At 39.3% G+C, this 21,530-nt stretch overlaps 2 protein-coding genes and 1 pseudogene across 2 annotated transcripts; 1 reads left to right on the forward strand and 2 right to left on the reverse strand.

Moving 5' to 3' along the window:
• Positions 1–1,406: 1,406 nt before the first annotated feature.
• Positions 1,407–2,432, forward strand: LOC115694629 (ethylene-responsive transcription factor 13-like). The gene has a single exon (XM_030621719.2). It carries the CDS (start codon positions 1,514–1,516, stop codon positions 2,360–2,362), a length of 849 nt encoding a protein of 282 aa, XP_030477579.2. The 5' UTR covers positions 1,407–1,513; the 3' UTR covers positions 2,363–2,432.
• A 5,013-nt stretch (positions 2,433–7,445) lies between these two features.
• LOC115694630 (ethylene-responsive transcription factor 13-like) lies at positions 7,446–8,380 on the reverse strand. The gene has a single exon (XM_030621720.2). It carries the CDS (start codon positions 8,350–8,352, stop codon positions 7,639–7,641), a length of 714 nt encoding a protein of 237 aa, XP_030477580.2. The 5' UTR covers positions 8,353–8,380; the 3' UTR covers positions 7,446–7,638.
• A 3,325-nt stretch (positions 8,381–11,705) lies between these two features.
• Positions 11,706–17,919, reverse strand: LOC115694631 (disease resistance protein RPV1-like; annotated as a pseudogene).
• Positions 17,920–21,530: the final 3,611 nt, after the last annotated feature.

Genomic DNA, 21,530 nt, shown 5'->3' on the forward strand with positions numbered 1-21,530 from the left:
TGAAATCAATGAATCACCACATAACATGTGGATGGACTGATTTCATCATGCAAATTAGTATTCATGCCCTGCATTTACGTTTCCGAGGGTAACCGATTCGATCAAAAATTGAGGACAAAAAACCAGTCTATTCATTAGAATCCTTCATTTCCTCAATCAAGGTAAATCCATTGGCTATTGCTTTTATGGAAATTCTAACTAATTCACCTTAAATTCTTTTCTTCGCCCAAACCAATTGCCATAATCCCAAACATAGTTCGACGCTGATCGTGCAAATTCTTAAAAAAATTTGTAGTCTAATTCCTACACTACACTACCGAGCAATGGCTTATAACCTAATGCGATCCTCAAATTAGAACTTAGTATAAACCGAACCAAATCTATTTTGCTCCACGAACTCAATGAAGCTCGAGTGGCCATGCACACGAGCTCTAAATTTCATTTGCTCCACAAGCTCAATGAAACTCGGGCGACCATAGTTGAGCTGGACGAAGCTTAAATGGCCATGGCTGCTAGGTCGAAGAAGTTCCAGTTGCTGGCACGAGCTATGAAATCTCCTTTGCTCTGCGTAAACACAAGTCGAAGCCCAGACCCGACTCTGACTTTGATTCCCATGACTGCAACTCTTCCCGCGCCTCTCAACTACACTCTCGCCAATGCCGACACCAATAAGGAGGGAGTGAGGAAGAAGAAGGATAATTCAAACAAGGTTGTGATTTGGGAAAGTAATGACATCGTCTTAGGCATTGGTTCATACTTGAGTTAAAGATAACAGTCACGTAGGAGAGATAAAATAATGAAAACAGCCACATCAACAATGTTTAGTTAGGCAAATTGAGCAGGGTTAACGGAGTAACTTTATTGTACCAATTGGCAAGTTTTAAAACTTGAATGCACTTTTTGAAAGTTTTATGACTTAACTGTATTTTTCCGATTTAGGACTTCTGGTGTAACTATTCCTTTCTTTAAACAATTTTTTTCATACTTACCAACATTTATTAAAACTCACTAGCACAAAAAAAGAATTCTTATATTTGAATAGAGAACAATATAGTTCTGCAATTTCTTTTGAATCACAATATGTGATTGGATCTATACGGCACCCGCACATCAGATCTAAAAACCGTAATTTAGATGCAAAAGCACGCACAAATATCATTGTCCTACCCCAATTAAATAGAACAGTGTGCCCCATGCATTGGCTATGTAATTCAGTACGGATAACAAAAAATATATCAATTTATGTCTTTCGTGATTAAAGAAGTTCAATTGAGCATTTGAAAAATGTGTTGAGAATCTCATTAGTCATCAACAGATGCACTTTCTCAGAAGCTCCATCCGAAATCATTCCTTACATCTTCCGCCACTCAAGCGTGGTCAAGCTCAACCTATATATACAGCTCCCACTTTCATGGTCTTTTCAAATCGTCACTCTTGCTTCAGAAACCAATTCATCCCTTCAATCTTCCATATTCAGTGATCTCAAAGCTACAAATTCTAGCCGAAAACGAAAATGCTTCAAGAAATTTTCAGTCCCTTTGAGACCTATCAATGCGATGCTTTGAAATCCATCTGTGAGCGTCTTCTTGAAGATGATGATGATGGTGTCAACGCAACATTTTATGCACCAACTCCTGCAAACACGTACTCAAGGAGTTCAAGCTTCAGCAATCTCTTGCTGATGGACAGTTGGAGCGAGCTGCCCCTAAAAGTCAATGACTCGGAGGACATGTTGGTATACGGCGCTATGTGCGATGCGCTCAATTCTGGGTGGACGATGCCTTCGTCTTCGAATCAAGAACTTGATTTTGAAGTGACGACCATTGATAATATTGGTCTAGCCTCGAATCAAGGACTTGATTTCGAAGTGACGTCCATCAATTATAACAGCAATGGTTTGGCGACGGAGAAGAAACTGGAGACGGTGGAGCAGGAGGTACAAGTGTCGGTCGAGAAGACACATTTTAAAGGAGTGAGAAGGCGGCCATGGGGAAAATACGCGGCGGAGATAAGGGACCCCAAGAAGAACGGGGCAAGGATTTGGCTCGGGACTTACGAGACACCTGAGGATGCGGCATTGGCCTATGACCGAGCAGCTTTTAAGATGAGGGGGTCCAAGGCCAAGGTTAACTTTCCTCACCTCATCGGCGCGACTGAGTACGAGCCTGTCAGGGTCAGCCGCAAGCGTTGTTCTGCCGAGCCTAGCTCGCCATCCACATCCAGCGATGACGGCTTGGTGACGAGCACGAAGAGGAGAAAGAGAGATGTCAATGTGGGTGCTGAGGTGGATTTTGGAACTCAAAACCCCTTTCCCATATCGGATATTGGTTTTTGGAGTGGGGATGAACAATTTGTACTTTGATCATGCAAACTGCAAAGACATTGTTTTGATTAATGAGAAGTCAATCAGGCATTTTTTGTTGCAGAAACTATCAATTTAGTGTTTTGATTTCATTTCCTTCGGAGTTTGTCAGCAAAAACCAAAAAAAGGTACTCTTTCCCCAACTCCGCACTAATTTCCTCCACATGAAAAGAGGAGAAAAACACATTCACATCGTGGAGAAAGCGACTAACAAAAGTTTAAAAAGTTTGTATAATTACTTATCTGTTTACACAAAATTACGTACTCAACTTACATATGGCATTAGAGTAAAGATATCAAACTTGGTTCACCATATCATTCATTTTGTCATTCTTTTATGACTTCTTTAAATTTTTTGTTCAATTCTTACAAATACTTTCATCCACAAGCATTAATAAGTTTGCTTAATTGAGAGTTTAAGCAGCAAGGTTAAGCAACACATTCATGAATTAAATTAATTGTTTTTTTTACCTTGTTTTCTTTATGGCTCGATGATTTGTTTGCTTAAGTAAAGCAAAGGTTCGAGCAACGAGTCGCTCGCCCGGGGCGTCGCTGCGCCCCCCCGCTGATTACAAAAAAAATAACATGAATTGCTCAAATCAAATTTCTCAATAAGCATTGATTTTAGAGAGATTGTTAGGTTTTCATAGGACCATGTGTACGTAGCCACTTAAATCATGATGGCATGCGGTGATTGGTATGAGTAGGCAAAACTTTTTCCCGAGAAGTACCTCTTTTTTTATAATTGCCTTAAGACAATTTTATGGGCAATAATGAATATGCTGTTAAAGAATTTAAGAAGTATCTGCATTCTACCTTTTACATGAAAGATTTGGGACCTTTGAAATATTTTCTCAACATTGAGATTGCACGATCAGGTAAATGAATCTACCTCAGTCAATGCAAATTTGTCTTGGAGATTATATTAAAAATAGGGTTGTTAGGATGCAAACCAGTTGTCAATCCGATTGAGCATAATGTTAAGATAATGACTATTGAATATGATGCGGGATTATCACCTTTAGACAAGGATCCATCACTCAAAGATCCATCGAACTATCGAAGAGTCATTGGAAAACTCATCTATCTCATAATGACTAGACCTAACAAATGTATGCACGGCAAATTCTTAGTCAATTCATGCATGATCCAAAACAATCACATATGAATGCAGCGTTGAAAGTCATGAAATACTTGAAAGGATGTCGAGGACTGGGAATACTACTATCTTAGGATTGTAATATGGAGATGACGACTTATTATGATACAGACTATGCCACTTGTCCTATGAGTAGGAGATCTATTACTAGATTTTGTGTTAAGCTAGGAGAATCGTTTCTTTCATGGAAAACGAAGAAACAATTGTTTGCTTAATTGTCATTAGAGGAATTTGAATATCAAGCCATGGCTAAGATTGTTTGTGAAACAGTTTGAATGTGAGGTCTACTTTGCGATCTTTGGCATAAGGGTAAGAGGACCAACTACCTTGTTTTGTGACAATGATGCCGCTCCTAAACTTGCAGCAAATCTGATAGTCCATAAAAGAATGAAACATATAGAAGTTGATTGCCATAAGACTAGAGATAAAATTCCTGAAGGAGCACTCAAGACAAGAGAAATAAGAACTATAGAATAGCTTGCAGATGTCTTTACCAAGCTTCTATGTCAAAGGCAACACACATGTCTATTGAGCAAGCTTGGCCTCTTCGACATATATAAGTCACTAGCTTGACGGGGAGTGTTGGAGATACAACCGCCTCGCTTGGATTAATTGATTATTTCCATTTTCATCTCCTGATTGTTTTCACAATGAGGAGTGAAATTCTTACCATGCAGAGTGTCTATTAATAGTCAAAATCAACCAATTTTTCAAATTAGATTATTGTATAAATAGGAAAATTACTTTCTTTATTCATTATGTATATTTTTCCTTTTATTGTGAATGCAATTGAATTATAAATAGAGCCTACGTACAAGGTTTCCATAAGTAATATATAGATATAATTTCCCTATCTTCTACCTTTCCATCCTTTTCTGTTTTGTGTCACCTCAATTAAATTATGGCCAAACAGAAGGGAAAATGACACAAATGATCCTGGAACTTTGGCTCAATGTGCAATGTTGTCTTTAAACTTTTAATTTGTTCAATGTGATCCCTAAAATTTAGCCCAATGTGCAATGTCATCCATAAGCTTTTAATTTGTTCAATGTGGTCCTTGGATTTTTGGTACATGTTCAATTTAGTCCCTCAACTATATGAAAATGCTTAATGTTGTCCTTGAACTTGAATTAATTGAATGACAATATTGAACAATTTCTTATAATCCAAGGACAACATTGAACATGTACAAAAAATCTAGGGACCGCATTGAATAAATTAAAAGTTTGGGGATGACATTGCACATTGGGCTAATGTCCATGGATCACATTGAAAAAATTAAAAGTTCAGGGACAACATTACATATTAGGCAAAAGTTCAAGGACCATTTGTATCATTATCCCCCAAACATAAAGTCTTGATTAAATAAAGACAATTTCTTGGGTCATTTGTGAAGCGATAAGACGCATTCGAAGTCCAAGCCCCTATAGCAAATGATGGTTTATGCAAGTAACACGTCCAAATGATTATCTTATATTATAGGTTCCATAAAAAAAAGGAAAAAAAATTTAGTGCAATGGATGATAAGAACCAAACTGCACTCTTTCTACATGAACTTTTACAGCCTTGCAACTCTATTTTCGTCCATAAACTTGACTCAATAAGACTTCACACATATCTAAGTTTGAAATGAATTCGAAAAAAAACTGCATTTTGGGAAAATTAAATTGTTAAATCAACGAAAGTGGGGGTACGTTAGCGCATGGAATTGAAACATCGTGCACCATTTAATATATATCGTTACTTACATAGGTAGACAAGATTATTAGCTAAAGATACCAAAAATGTCTCTTAGGTATTGGTTTTCAAATTTAGAAATTATATGTAAAATCGAACCCAAAAAGAAAAGACTGGAATTGTATGGAGTGGGAGTAGTTTATAGGCAGACAAAGTAAACAAGACGGTCAAATTACCAATCGATAAATTGTTCCAAATTTTACATATTTAATGACTTGATTGACATCTACATTTTCGCTTTTGCTCAATCTTCTTACGAGATAAAATATAATTTCCTGGTGTTAGCCTAAAAGAAAGTAACACCTCGCATAGTTTCATTTCATTGAAAGGTAATTAGTGACACATGCAATCCGAAAACTACATTTTTTTCAAATACATGTGTTTCTTTATGAAATAATGTCGCAGGTCAAATGTAGCCCCGCATCGCACACGACATTGACTTTGTACCTTCAAGACGTGTGTGAGACTTAGGATAGATGAAGAGGACCAAAGCCAAAGGACGGTGTCTTAGTCACTTTGTGTGTGTCCTTGAACGAGGGACGATCGTCTAGAAACACATACAATTGGACTTCAAGTGTCTTGATGGAATTGAATAGGATCCATTACATGCCATCAGTTTAAAGCTTTGCGAGAATAGATACGTATGACTTTGGTTGCTATGGAACCACGGAAGCCATACCACCACACAAAATTATCGTTGCTATAACCAAACGACAAAGAAATGAATTTCCGTCAAGATTTCAAAAGAATGAGAAGGTTAATGGAAACCGTGATTTCACGAGGTGTCTTGGTCCTGATGTAGATGGCCTATCTTTGATCGGACTAGAAAGGTGGACTTTATCTGGTGCGTGAAAACCGAGGTCTCCATCAACGGTTGAGTTTTATGAAGATATCAAAAGAAACACCTTGGGAGATAGGGCATTCTAGAGAGATTTTTAGGTAAGTTCGTGATGCAATGCAGACCAAGTTGGCGCGTGGTGATTCACTCGAGTGGTTAGCGATCTCGTGTTTTTGGAAGCACCTAAAGATTCCTCCAGTCCGACCGAGAATTCTCTGGGAGCACTTCTTCCGCTAGTAAATTTGCAATTGCTTCAAGACACAAAATATTAATATCTTTATCAATTCAAACAAACTCGTTGCTAATCAAGCATTGTTACCATAAAAAGAAAGTCAATCCAAACTCAAGTATTGGTTCATCGCACTTAGTTTCTTATGAAGTACATAGACTTCCACCTATTTCATTGGTTACATGTGAAAGCTACTAGCTTTCCAAGAGGAAAGCTGTGCCCCACGTGTGTGCCCCACGTGTGGGTTTCTAAATTGGAAATTGTACTTTAAATTGACTGAAAAAGAAAAAAAAAAAGGGAATTCCAAGAGGAAAGTTGTTCATAGCAGCCAGACAGAAAGTAAAAAGTGGGTAAAATTATTTAGCATGGAAATCAGGTGCTTAATTCGTTTATCCGCCTAGTCCAAGGGACAGATGTTCAACGACCTAAGGGCCAAGCTTAAGCAGTACCCTGTTGGCCCATTGAATGGAGAATCATATCACAATAAGCAAAACAACCCTTCTTTTTCACACTATTTCTTTCGAATTGCTAGTAGGTGGTTTGATTTGATAGTATCCGTATCGTCGATGGATGTGTAAAACGCCTAACTTAAATTATGATGTCAAATTTCAAAGAATGATATAGTATAATTCTCATATATAATGTCGTGAGAAGAATGTTTACTAGTGAACTCGCCATGTATAATATTACCAAATGTTTATGTGATTTAGATTTGATAGGTTATAATGAAGCTCATATCTCGATTTGACGTATTCGTGATTTACTTTAAGTGCTTCCAACAAGAATTGAACACCGAATTTAAGTTTTCTCCCTCTTATCTGTCGAGAAGCCATTTCTCATCTTGCGCCGCCGCTTCCATTGCCGACGACTTTGCCATAGCCATATCCACAACGAATGCCACCACACCAGCTGCTAACCATCATTTCCCGACGATGTCTTGAAGCTTCCATTGAGATCTCGCCGGGATCTAATCATCACCGTCAACCTGCGACGGCCAGGTCTAGCCCTTCTTCGCCAAATCTCTCCTCCTCATCAACTAGCTATTCTTTTCCTCAAGAAGGAACTGAAGCATTATCACGATCATTGGAAAGTCGAGATGTTCTTCGAATATAAATTATATAATGGAAGAAGATGGTCCATGGTAGGGATTACATGTGGGATACTCGTTATAAAAAGAAAATCATAGACCATACCACTTTTGCTGAAAAACAAAAATAGACAGCCCGCATAATTAATGTGTCTGAAAAGCTAAAGTAAGGCTATATTGATTGTGGAAGCTGGAATGTCATATCATTCCATCAATCCATCTATAATCATACAAAGACTATTCCATCCACCGTCGATGTGCCCACGTCCAAAGTCGGAAATGTCGTATTGAAATCTGGCTCGGCATCGCTCTTTCGCCGTTTTGAAGTCCTAAGTGAGCCACCATCGCTCGATGTGGCCAAGGGCAAGCAAGGGTCGGCCAACTGCCGCCTGGGGTTGACTCCAATGGGCTCGTATTCAGCCGATCCGATGAGGTGAGGGAAGTTGAGCTTGGCCTTGCAACCCCGTATTTTAAAAGCAGCCCGGTCATAGGCCAATGCTGCATCCTCGGGCATCTCGTAGGTCCCGAGCCAAATCCGGGCTCCACTCTTCTTGGGGTCTCTTATCACTGCCGCGTATTTGCCCCAAGGCCTCCTCCTCACCCCTCTATAGCGCCTCTCTTCCACCTTCTTCACCGGCCCCGTCTCCTGTGCCATATCATCAATGACGCCATGATCAACTGTCACTGCCGCCTCGAAACCAAGTTGCTGATTAGAAGGGATCCGCCCCGAGTCGTGTGCATCTTGCAGCGCACCGTACACAATCATGTCCTTGGAGTCGTCGACCCTTAGCGGGAGGTCTTCACTCCAACTCTCCGTCAGCAAAAGACCAGCGTAGCTCGATCTCCGACGGTACATGTCATCGTCAAGAAGATGATAGCGAATGGACTCGAGAACATCCAAATGAAAAAAGGGTTCTTCGGAATCAATTTCCTCAAGCATTTTCCCTTCTTTTTCCTTTCATAGTTTTTTTTTTGTAGGGGCTGTTTGGTTGCAGACTTTCAGTTGGTGACTATGAAGGGACGAAGGAGGAGAAGTATATATGGGTTGAGGATATCGATTAGGGCAAAAATAAAGTATAATTTTTCGTTAATTTATTACTTCTTTTGGAGTTTCCAAGAAACTTCAATTTGTGGCGAGACTGGAACACGTGTTTTAAATATTGATTTTCTAGTTGCTTAATATGTAATAGCGGCGGCTATAAATTAATGTATTTTAATTCTTAATTATCCGACGCCAAATTTAAGAAAAAAGAGATAGTTCACGTTCCTTTATTTTTTTATTTTATTGAACAAGGACTATAATGTACAGAATGCCTGCATGCGTGCATTGTTATAATCGAGGAAAATATAAGGTGGAAGAAATGTTACAAGAAATGCATAGTTTCGCACTGTAAATCTATACAATAATTTCTTTATACAATAACGGGGGATAAGATCATAATGAAAAGTACATTAAATTTCTGAACCTTTACCATATGATTCTTTAAATGTGTAATACTTTTCAAAATCCTCAATTAACTTTTGGCCAAATTACGAGTCTTGATTAAGTGAAGACAATTTCTTAAATCATTGCGAAGCGATAAGACGCGTACGCAGTCTAAGCTCCAATAGCAAATGATGGTGTATGCACGTAATACATCCAAATAAAGAAAGTGGGGTAGGTTAGGGCATGCATTTGAAACCTAATGCACCATTTATTATATGTCGTCACCTATATAGGTAGACAACATTATTAACTAAAAATACCAAAAATGTGCCCCAGATGTTTTTAAATTTGGAGATTATATATAAAAATCGAACCCAAAAAGAAAAGAGTGGAATTATAGAGTAGTTTATAGGAAGACAAAGTGAAGAAGTGGATTAAATTACCAATCAATGAATTGATCCAAATCTATGTATCTAACGACCTAATTGACACCTCGATTTTCCCTTATGCTCAATCTTCTTACTAGATAAACACAATTTCTTGGGGTTAGCTGAAAACAAAGTAATACCTCATGATAAAAAGTTGAATTGAAAAGCTTAAACTGATAGGTGGAGAGCGACCACATGAATATTAAGACCATTTAAGATCAATTGTCAAGAAATGTAGGATAATATTTCAACACATTGCATGATTTCATTGCATTGAAAGGTAATCGGTGACACATGCGATTCACAAACTACATTTTGTCAGATACATGTTTTTGTTTGCATGCATGATTCTTGGATAATGTCGCAGGTCAAATGTGGCCACGCGTCGCACATGAGGGTGACTTGGTACCTTCGAGACATGTTTTAGACTTAGGATTAGATGGAGAGGACCAAAGCCAAAGGACGGTGTTCTTTTTGTGTGTCCTTGAACGAGGTTCCGACCATCTAGAAACACGTTCTCTTGGACTTCAAGCGTCTTGATGGAGTCATATATGATCCATTACATGCCATCCGTTTAAAGCTTTGTGAAAATAGATATGTATGACTTTGGTTGGTATGTGACTTTCGTTTACCTAGCTATCCATATGGAAGCCGGACCTCTACACGAAGTTATCGTTGATATAGCCAAACGACAAAAAAATGAATTTCTGTCAAGATTTCAAAAAAATGAGTAAATGAATGAAAATCGTGATTTCATGAGGTGCCTTGGTCCTAATGTGAAGGATAAGGAAGCGAGACCAACCCTTTCACACTGAGTTGCAATGTGGTTTTGAAGCTGGGGCAGGTTTTTATCTTTTAGGCCGAGATCCACTCTAGAAAGTATTTGTACCACTAGGTCGGGAACTGAACTAACCGAACACCTTGAGTTCAAATTGAAACGTCGACTGATAACAAACATGCTGATGATCTACACTCCAACACGTGAGCTGTGGATAAAAGAACGCAGCTGGTGTAACTTGGATTTGTAGTCCCAGTTCGGGTTTCAAACACAAAAGAACTCGGTATAAACCGACCCATATGTATGACGTGGATCTAATAAACAAAAACATTTATAAATGAAATGTTTCATTAAGAAAATGATGGTCATTCATGAGGTTAATTGGTTTTCTTCAGCAACTAATATGAACAATAAGGCTGATTTTCAAGGACATAAAGGACAACCTCTACCGTTAATTTTCAACGACATGTGCATTTTACATACGGATAATTGTAACAATTGTTGATGAGCACGTCAAGAAAAGAAACGAAGCTGAAACCAAAATACTTTCGAACTCAATATAGTTCATCTATTTTATAGCTAGAAAATTAGTCCGGAGATCATTGCCCACTCGTCTAAAATTTGAAATGTTCAATGTAGTGTGCTTTAATCGTAAGTGTTTTAACAGATAACAAGCGATGACTTTACTGGTTGAGAAGTTTACAGATCCAACCCATTTGGATTTTTGTACTTTTCATCTTGATGATGACCCAAGGAATATCAGGTGCAGTTTGACATTAGTACAGGTGACTCATTCTCAGAGGCCCAAACAATCATAATATCAGGGATAATTAGGCATTATTTCATAATAGCTCCCAAATTTGAAAATGTTACAAATCACTATCCCAAGCACTGATACCGTAGCACAATAGACCCTGCACTCTGAAAAATTATAGGTTGACTCTTAAACTTTGATTTTTGTTGCAATGGCTACTAGTCTGCATAAGTGTTATTGAGAATGGATTAAATTATTTTTCTTGTCTAACTTAGCTGAACTATTGTTAACTTCATTAGTCATACATCCTTTCTATTTTCTTATCTACATTCACCATGTAGTAGAGATTATTCTAGTCAAGAAAAATGAGCAAGTCCCATTTTAGGGAACGTTTAATTTGCTTTGCAGAGGAAAAAAAAAATAGCGACAAAAACAAAATCCAAAGCTCAAGAAGATAATATGTAACTTCTCAACGGTCCTGTCGTGACGTGGTCTAAGTTCGGGAAAGTAATTTACGAACTATTTTGTGCAATTCGGCTAATTTTCAACGACACAAAGCAATCATCTACGGTTAATTTTCAAAGACATGAGCGATTAATCTTGTTTAGTGCATGCGTATTGTTAGGTTATCGTAGTTGCTATGAAAATATTACCGACAGTCATTGAAATTCATGACTATACTAAAACTTGATACATATGCACCACATTGAGATGAAAACTAGAAATATAGGAAAGAGGGAAACATATTGAATTGAGAAGAGTAGGTCGACACAATTCTAAAATTGTTTGGGCCATAATGTAATCAACCCTCCTAACCATGACAAAAGACAACTCAACCATCTTATCAAAACTAACAATGTATTATTTATCACGATGAATGCCACCGACGGCAGAATTTTGAAGATTCTTACATATTTTGCACCAAGTCGGGATTGACATAGAGGTTAATTAGGTTGGAGGGAAGGGGAGGCAACTCTTTAAGAAGGTCACAAAGTAGCAAATCCAGAGTCTGAAGACTTGACATGAACTAGATTTCTGATGGAAGGCTGGATATACAAGTACCTCGAAGCCTTAGTTCTCTGAGACGACATAGTTTCGAAATACCACTCAGAATGGCTCCCTCCAAACTCCTACACCAGGAGGCATGTACTTCTTCCAGGTCTATCAACTCTCCAATGTAACGAGGAAATTCCCTTAAGAAACAAGAATCCATCGTTAGCACTTTCAATCTCTGCAAGTAGTCAGTTGAATCCAGCAATCTCGAAATACCTATACCCAAAATATCCAACTCTACTAATGAGAATCTCAAATTACAAATGGATTTCGGAAGCTTTCCTAGCCCATGATAATCCCTCAAAGACAAGCGTCGAAGTTCCACCAAGTATCCAATTGACTCGGGCAATTCAAGAATTTTCGCATCATCCAAGGCCAACGCTGAAAGAGCTTTAGTTCACAAACTGAACTAGGAACATGAACCAATGAGAAGCAATTAGTGGCACTAAGAATTTGCTGCTGAAATAGTTTGCCTATGGATGCAGGAAGTTGTCGTACGGAAGTGCCATCAATCAGGAGCTCTCTCAAAGCATTCATCCCATCCATTTCCGTTGGCAGGATGCTAAGTTCGGTGCAGAACTTCAAATTCAGGGTAACCAATAGCTTCAGATCATTAATTGAAGGATCTAAATGAACCAATCGAGAACGTTGCTCAAGAATCAGTATCTCCAAATTTGGCAAGAGGAGAAGCTGGGGGTAACTAATAAGTCCACACAACCTATAAGACGAGACTTTCAAACGTTCCATCTGCAAAACAAGGGAAAAAGTTCTGATGGAGTAGAACTCTAAATGTACTTAAGGGCCAACACAAACACAACAACAAATGAGCTATAGACCCACCTTAATTCTTTTCCAACCTCCCAAGATTCTGTAACCTTACTCCACGAAAGATCAAGAATAACTAGGTTCTCATTTTTCACTAAATTTATGCTGATTGCATCTCGAGGGCACCCTTGCCAATGAAGCCACTGAACATTCAATAATGCATCTGCAAATCGTCCACCGATATTTGCGTGACCCAAGCTGAGAAATGTCGTGTTCAGCAGGATCTCCAAGCCTGCCTCTTCAGTGTTAAGGTGGTCTGTTCCCTGTATGATGGACCACAATAGTCAAGTAGAGAAACATGACGAAGTATTCAGACAATTAAATAGTTACTATGGATGCCTAAAGGTAACTTTGTTCCACCCGACAAACCTTTTTACTCTTGTTCGTGTCCTGGGCTATGGCAGGAATGTACAATCCAAAATTGTTCTAGGATCATGGAAACCTTTGCGCATAATCTCCCTGGCAAGGCACCTTAGCATGCTGTGCATACCTATTTTATTTTCTTCCATTTGTGTTAGGGACATATGACGAAGGACCTCGATTTCATCATGAGGACAATCATAAATATCAAGATACATCTGCTTTTGGTTTTCATCTAATGCATCATAAATAATGCTCAGAATCTTCCGGTAATCTTCCTGAAATTGTTGTATGAGATCTTCAAATCTAATCCATTCTTCTAGTCCTTTATTGTGCAAAAAAGAACCAAAAACTTTGAGAAGTAGTGGAAGTCCCTTCACAACCTTCACTGTTTTGATTGCAATTTCAACATAAGAAATTCGTCGACACACTTTCCGATTGCACAGTCCCAGAAAAAGTTGAAAGCTAGATTATCATCCATCGGGTTAACATCGTAAGTATGAGCCAACCCTTGAGCAACAAAACCTTGAAGAATGCTTCTTTCTTTTGAGGTGACAATTATTCTACTTCCAGAACCAAACCAATCAAGCTTAGCTCCTACAAATTCCTTGAGGAGGGATGTAACAGCCCGAATTTCGATGTAATTCCGGGATCAATAAAATTGTCAATATTTTGTATTTCATTTTAGTAAGTCTCACCCAGAGCTGATCACTCAAGGGATACTAACCAATAGGGTATGGCTAATTAGAAAGCGGTACGTGGACCAAGGATCCGATCGCGAAGCGGACACCGATCACGAGAAATAATGAGAGAATATTATGAACCAATGTGGATCGATCTTAGAAAAGGTAACGGATTTGGTTTGGCCAAGGCCAACGATGTACAATCGGATTCGCAGGTGATTCTGCATGACCGAGAGTGCACGTGGCCAACCAGTCCTGAACTTAAACCGGACGATCGTGACCTCTAGGACTAGTGATAATTTCTCATTCTCTCAATGATCAGGACCGTCATGACTCGGATAACCCTGGGTCGATACGCGTAACCTCTAGACAGCCGCCCGTTAGTGAGAGACCCTGAAATTGGAAATCGAGCGAGTTTTGATCACGAAATTGGGCCGGATTTCGATGTCGATTTTCGATGGCTTAAGAGATTATTTTTGGGAATCTGACGTCATATTATGCTGGCCACACATATTTTGAGTTAGTACAGTTAAAAATTGAAATTTCGGTCCGGGGGTGAAAAATTACGATTTTGCCCCTCGGGACGCCAGCGTTGATTCTGAGGCCGTCTGAGGCTATTTTTCATGGCCGACGCCATTTTTGGGTGGCCACGCATACCAGGAGTCGTTATGGCCAAAAATTGGAATTTCGACAAAAATTGAGAAAATAATATTATTTTATCCCGAAACTTCGCAGTCGATTTTCGAGGGCTTAGAAAGTGAATTTCGCGAATCCGACACCATATTATGTTGGCCACGCACATATGGAACGCGTATGTGCGAAAATTGGAATTTCGCCCCGGGACCGGAAAAATGACAATTTTGCCCCTGGGCTATTTTCGGGTCCGAATTTTTGGGATATTTTTGGGATAATTACCAGAGGTTATCAGCTGCATTATTGGCACCAAAGACCTAATTGCCCCTCAATTATTTAAGCCTATCTCTTTAGAACCGTTAGATTATGGGCGTTTTGGTCATTTTTTCGCGGATCGGCGACACGTGGCACTTGTGGGCTGATATATTTGACCAACTTGGACTGCTTTCTCTCTCTCCTCACCCTCCCTCACGGCCAGACCACCCCCACCAGCAGATCATCCTCTCTTTCTCTCATTTTCTCTCTCTCGGTTTGCCTCGCCGGAGCTCGCTGCCAGCCGCCGGAGCGCCGTCGCCGGCCGCCGTGCCCCGCCGTCGACCACCACAGCCCCCAGCCTCGGCCTTGTCCCTGTCCGACCCATTTCTCTCTCTCTTTCCCTCTCTTTTTCTCTCTTTTTCTCTCCCGGGTTAGCATCGCCGCCGTGTCGGAGCCTCGCCGGAGCTTCGCCGGAGCTCCGATCGCTGTTCCGTCGCCACCCAGCTGTCCAGCCACGCTGTACGACACCGACCGTACCCCGTCCGTACAGTGTCCCCCCGTACGGACGTACTGTAGCGCCGTACGGTCGCTGTCCGTACGGCCGTCGCGCCGGCCACCGGCACCTCGCCGGCTACCGTTCCCAGCCTGTCCGTACAGCACCCCCCGTACAGTGGTACTGTTCACCGCGTCCGTACGGTCACTGTTCACGTCGTCCGTGCGCCGTCGCCGAGAATTCCGCCGCCGGTTTCACTTGTTCACCGGTGATCGGCCGCCGTTCCCGTCGTCGTGACCTTGGATTAGGTGAGTAAAATTCCTAAACCCGGATTAGAATTTGTTAGTGCATTTTACGATTTGGTTTAGGTATTATCGGTGCATTTTGGTGGCTTAGGTAATATCGGTGTATATTTTAGGTGGGATGAGGGTGATTGGTAGAAATTATTATTGGGAAAATTTAGTGGATTAATGAGAATTATTTGGGGAGATTAATTGGATTAAATGACCAATTTAGGAGTCCATTGAAAATTTACCGGGTATGTCCGGGTTGACTGGTTGTACGTAATTTGTGCTTAATTGTGATTGACTTCGTACTGCCATGTCACATGTCGTGTGGTTGAATTATGTGGAGTGCGATTGGCCAATGATTGGTTTGAAATTAATTGTTGATTTGTGATTCGCACGTTAGGCCACACGGTATTAATTGGGTCAATTGAGCATGTGTTGTGATATTGAGTGTTTGAATTATATTGACGCTCATGGTGCATTGCATTGCATAACATGGACACGCATTGTGTATGCCAAGAGTGAGGCATGTGATGAAATTGTGCGAGAATGCGTGCCTGTCATGAGCATGTGATCACCTAAAATACCCTGAAGCGTTTTACGCTGGGTTCAGATAATAATTGGTTGTGTGATCACCTAAGGACCTTTGGGTCATGACCTTCGGGTCGATACCGTCCTCATGCACTTTGAAGCAGGACGATGCCCGGTACGTCCAGAAGACGACCATCCTCATGCACTTTGAAGCAGGCTCTGGTTCGTAAGGAGATCAGTGTTGCGCCTCATGCACTTTGAAGCAGGCTAGAGACACTGGGCCAGATCGGTTGCTGCGCCTCATGCACTTTGAAGCAGGCTAGACGCACTGGGCCGTGAATGTTGTTGACTCGAGTCGTAATAAATAATAAATTGGGCGATTGCCAGTGTGCTAGTGTGGGCCAGTGGGCCGGGAAATATACGTGACATGTCGACGACATTTGCATGCATGAACATGCATGGATTGGCATGCGAGTGTGTGAGACTCGGTGCATGAGCATGTGATTGGCGTACGTGTGATAATGTGTGCCACGTACGTGTCGTGATTATTATATATTGAACTGCCTAACTTGTAGGGTCAGAGAATTATTTGATTGTCGTTGTATTGTGATTTAAATATTTATTTCCGGTCCGGAGATTGCATGCTAGCCTAGCCTAGGTTTAGGGGTTGAACTCACTGAGATTCGTCTCACGGTTGTGTAAACCGAAACTTTTCAGACCCCCAGCCGTAAAGATGCCTCCAAGGAGTTGCCAGATGATTCTACCGAGTCGTTCGACCCTGACTGGGAGCCCTAGAGCAGGCCGGTACCATGGGAAGCGAAGACCGTCTCTTTTTGAATAGCATTCATATCCTAGTTAGCCTAACCACCTGTGCCACCTACCCTTTTGATATAGTGGCAGTTAAATACTGATGTTGAGGTTTTTGGAGTTGTACAAATGGATAGTGTAAAAAGGCTTTCACTATAACAGTACAAGTGTATATTCTTGTTTGATGGCTGTTCTACCTTGGTCTCACGTGTGTTGTTTTGTACGGGTGTGTGTGTATATATATATATATATATATATATATATATATATTTATATACGTTGTTTCCGCATGTGACTTATCTCTGATTGGGCGTTGGGTCGGCGACGCATCCTGGGAGCGTTGCATCACAAACAACCGGAGATGGGATGCTCGCGCTTCGTGTGGTACGGGGCGTGACAAGGGACCCCTTTTCCACATCATTGAGAATAATGAGAACTTTCATATACCTAAATATTTCTTTTAGAAATCGTACTCCTTTGAAAGAAGAAGCAACCTCATACTCTTTTTTCAAAATATCGAAGATCAACTTGCGCAGACACCTTGATTATCAAAAAAAAAAAAAAAAAACTTGGTTTGAAGATTCCCCTTGTAAGTTGCGCGTGATTAATCAATACATTTCTTACCTTACCAAAAAATAAAAAACTTGGTTTGAAGATACTGAACACCACCAGGTTGCTGCGTCGTTTCTTCAATCTCAGCTAGGAAACTGCAAGCGTCAAAGCGAAGGGATATTTGGTCATATGCGAACTTGGCAAGAGCAGTCTTTCCGATGCCATCTCTCCCACGGATTCCAAAAATTCTTACGTCGTTTACTTCCAGTTCCAATAATTTCATTATTTCCGATATTTGACTGTCCTGAAGCTCCTATAAAGGTACTTAGGTTGAGGAGAATGATATAGTCAATAGAGAGGGGTTGAGAAGTGAAGAAATATACCGAGGTACTGAAAGTTCAGATGATATTGCCATTCTCTGAAACAGGTGCTTTGAATGTGCCTGCAAATCAATCATATGCCTTGCTGGTTGAGATGTTGTGACTAATGTTTAGTTGACAGAGCAGATAGGTTGTTGAAGATAACCTCCACTGAAGTTTTTCCAACACAATCATTCACTCCATGCATCCCATTTAAGCTAAAGAAACGATGATATACATGCTGTCTCAATTATGGAAAAATCTATCAAGTAAATCTGGCTTACTAAGCATTAAAGAGCCTAGTTTTTCTTTTTATGAGAAAAGAACTATATGCAAATGTATGAGATTAATCTACATGATGTGATTAGTTAAATATTAACCCTAAATAATGCACGATATATGACATGCATATTAATGAGATTAATTGGTTCAAAATAAAAATTTAATGAGATTAACTAAATTTAATGCAATCTATATGACATTTTTATTTGATTTTTGTTTAATTAATAAAAACTATAGACTATCCTAAGTATATATGTATGATTCTAAGCATGGGAGCCCTAAATCATGGATGCACTTAAGGTGTTAAACATGCAATTAACTTATGACGTGTGATTTGCATGACGATTAATAAACTTAAGTGACGCATTATGGAACTTGTTATATGTATAACTTGCCAATTTCAATTGATAACATGTTATTTAAGGCAATCAAATCAATCACTCATAACAATCACGCATAAGACTGTGTTGAAGGTCGAAGCCTTAACATGTCTTAAATAATAAGGACTAGTCAAAACATATTAAATAAACCCAAGGTTATATTATCTAATTACATGCAATAAAAAATTTATAATAAGAATAACCCACATAAAATTGCACCCCGCCTTGGCTTACCTCGAATAGGATTTACCTAGGGCGTCACAAGGACGCAATCCCCTGTTTCCTTCTTTAAAGACCGAGTATGCGATATTGTGAGAGCACCAAAAATTTTATTTCCTATTTTTAATATTTCTTTAAATTGCAATATTATCAGGCGAAATTGCTCTTCCACCTTGCCCCTAAATAAATCAATTTTCCAACTTGGCACCACATATGAATTTCGGCTTATTCAAAGGAATTATGGGCTTGGCCAAGCTCTTAACTCATGGGCTCGGTTCAATTTACTAAATATAATATCATTCAATTAAGTCAATTGGCCGCGGTCCAATAATTATTGAAATCCTCAAAATAATATATATGCAATTTACTAATATTTTTGCTTAGGGGTCGAGATTGATCTCTAATTTTTTATGCAATAAATAGCTAAATGATTCGTCAAAATTTAGGTCTCAACGTCAAGTCCCCGTATCCATGCTGTCTCTGATTTGCAGAAATAAGATGTTCTCCTGCATCTCATTCGAGTTACTAATCGATCCATAATAAATTAGTAGAGACTTCTAATTGAATTAAATTGCTTGATAATTTAGATTTGAAATATCTAGTCACCCATGAAATTTCTCCAAACTGCAAAAATAACAAATTACCAAATAATCCTCATTGGAGTAGTTTACTCCCTTATTCGCCATAGTCCAAGTGACGGATGGTCAACGACCAAAGGGCGAAGCTTAAGCAGTCCCCTGTCGACTTATTGAATGGAGAATCTGATAACCATAAGTAAAACAGCCCTTTTGCTTCTCAACATTATCCAAAGTTGCTTTTAGTATTAGGTGGGTTTGAACAAACCAAAATCCTCTAAAATTTTGTACACAGCTCAAACTTAATATGCGATTTAACAAAACCAGCGAAGATCGAGCTCCAACAGTACACGTCATCGTGAATGTTGATGTCATAATCAAGAAGATGATAGCAAATGGACTCGAGAATGTCGGAATTGAAAATGGGGTTCTTCGGAAATATTAATGTCCGCAAGCAATTTCTTCCCCTTTCCTTGTGTGTTGTTTTCTTAAGAGAGTGTTTGGTTGGAGTCGCAGACTTTCCGTGGGCGACCATGAACGGACTAAGCAAGAGAAGTACACATAGGTTGAGAATGTGGACTAAAGCAGACATAAAATGTACTCTTTTCTTAATCTTTTGGACCAGGAAGCTTCAATCAATTAAGGTTGAGACTGGAACACATGTTTCAAATGTTGATATTCTAGTTATTTGATATGTCATATTATCAGCTATAAATCAATGCATTCTAATTCTTATTATCCCAAGCAAAATTAGAAAAAAAAAAGTGATGGGTCACGTTCCTTTATGTTTTATTTTATTTTATTGAACAAGGACTATAAAATTACAGAATGCATGCATGCCTATGTTATTATATTAAAATTTAATATCAGACATCAAGATTCTCGGTATCTGGTGGTGCCGTACGCTTCCAATCACTAATGCATCATGTAAGGAAATTTTTGGTTAATATATAATCATGCAAAACATAAGGTGGAAAAAATATTAGAAGAAATACATATCTCGGTAACGTAGATCTATACAATAATTTCTTTATACAATAACTTTTCCCGATGAATTTTAACTAAAATCACGGTGAATTGTAATGATGCGACATTGAACGAACAACAAAACCGTAATCAAAAGAAAATTTAAATCTCTAAACCTTTACAATATGATTTTTCTAAATCTATCGTACCTTTGCTACGGTCCTCGATTGAACTATGGCCAAATAAAAAGTCTTGATTAATAAAGACAATTTCTTTGATCTTTATGAAGCGATAAGACGGCATGCGAAGTTTGAGCTCTAATAGCATATGCTAGTTTATGCACATAATCCATCCAAACAATTATCTTTAAATTCTGGGTAACATAAACAAAAAAGTTTCAAGTAAAGTGCAGTTGATGATAATGAACATGCTAGGTTTTGAGCAAGACCTTAAAAGGCTCCCAGGACAATGAAATGGATGACCATATGGTAGGATTATCCAGCCGAGTCTTTCGTCCCAACCCCTAGTGACAATAAAACGATAGGGGGTATTCCCGCACGGAGGGAAGATCCGTGAAGATAAAGCTGCTCCAGAGTTTGAAAAGACTTTAAACTAGAGGACCTGAGTAGGTCCTTAAAAGACTACATCTCCTAAGGTATCTCCCTTAGGTCTTAGTGGATGTAAAACTCCAAAGGGGATACTCCCTCCTCCTTGGGAGGAAAAACATCAGGGGGGAATAGGGGGGCTCTGAGTTGTCCAGCCGCCAGGATGTAAAACAAGGCGTGTATTCTTCCGGTCAACTCTGGGTTGTCCGATTGCCGGGACATAAAACAAGGCGTGTACTCTTCCGGTCAGCTCACTAGTAGAGTTGGTTAGAAGCGCCCCAAAGTTGCAATGAACCCTGGGGTTAAAAGGTAACTACTAACAACCCCAATGAGAGCATCTCCCGGTTTAAATTCTAGGTAACATAAAAACTGAGTAGGTTAATGAAAATAGTGACTACATGAGATGTCTTGATTGCAATGTGGATGGTCCATCTTTGACCGTACCGAGGAGGTGGAATTTATTAGATACATAAAAACTAACTCCAGATATCATCTGACTGCTACGCCCAAAAAATAAAACGAAAATCATTCGATAGTGAAAAACCATTAAAGGATTTACATTGTCACTCATCATATTTAGATCAATATTGAGATGTCGAATGAGATTCTTATAATTTCCTGACGAATGATCAGGTATATGTTGAATAAATTGAGATGATATTTTCTCCGGCTTCAAATTTAGTGCAACCAAATTGAAGCAAATGTCCGACCAAAAAAAAAATTTGAAGGAAATGAAATCAATGAATCACCTGCTCATTCTTTTGAGGCATCTGGATGGACTGATTCCATCATGCAAACTATGATTTTCTGAGGGTAACCGATTCGATAAATAATTGACAACAAAAAACCATTCTAATCAGGAATCAC

The sequence above is a fragment of the Syzygium oleosum genome, unplaced genomic scaffold, assembly GCF_021117445.2.
Source record: "Syzygium oleosum isolate NSW1041296 unplaced genomic scaffold, Sole_v2.1 Sole_v2.13, whole genome shotgun sequence".
Classification (NCBI taxonomy): domain Eukaryota; kingdom Viridiplantae; phylum Streptophyta; class Magnoliopsida; order Myrtales; family Myrtaceae; genus Syzygium; species Syzygium oleosum.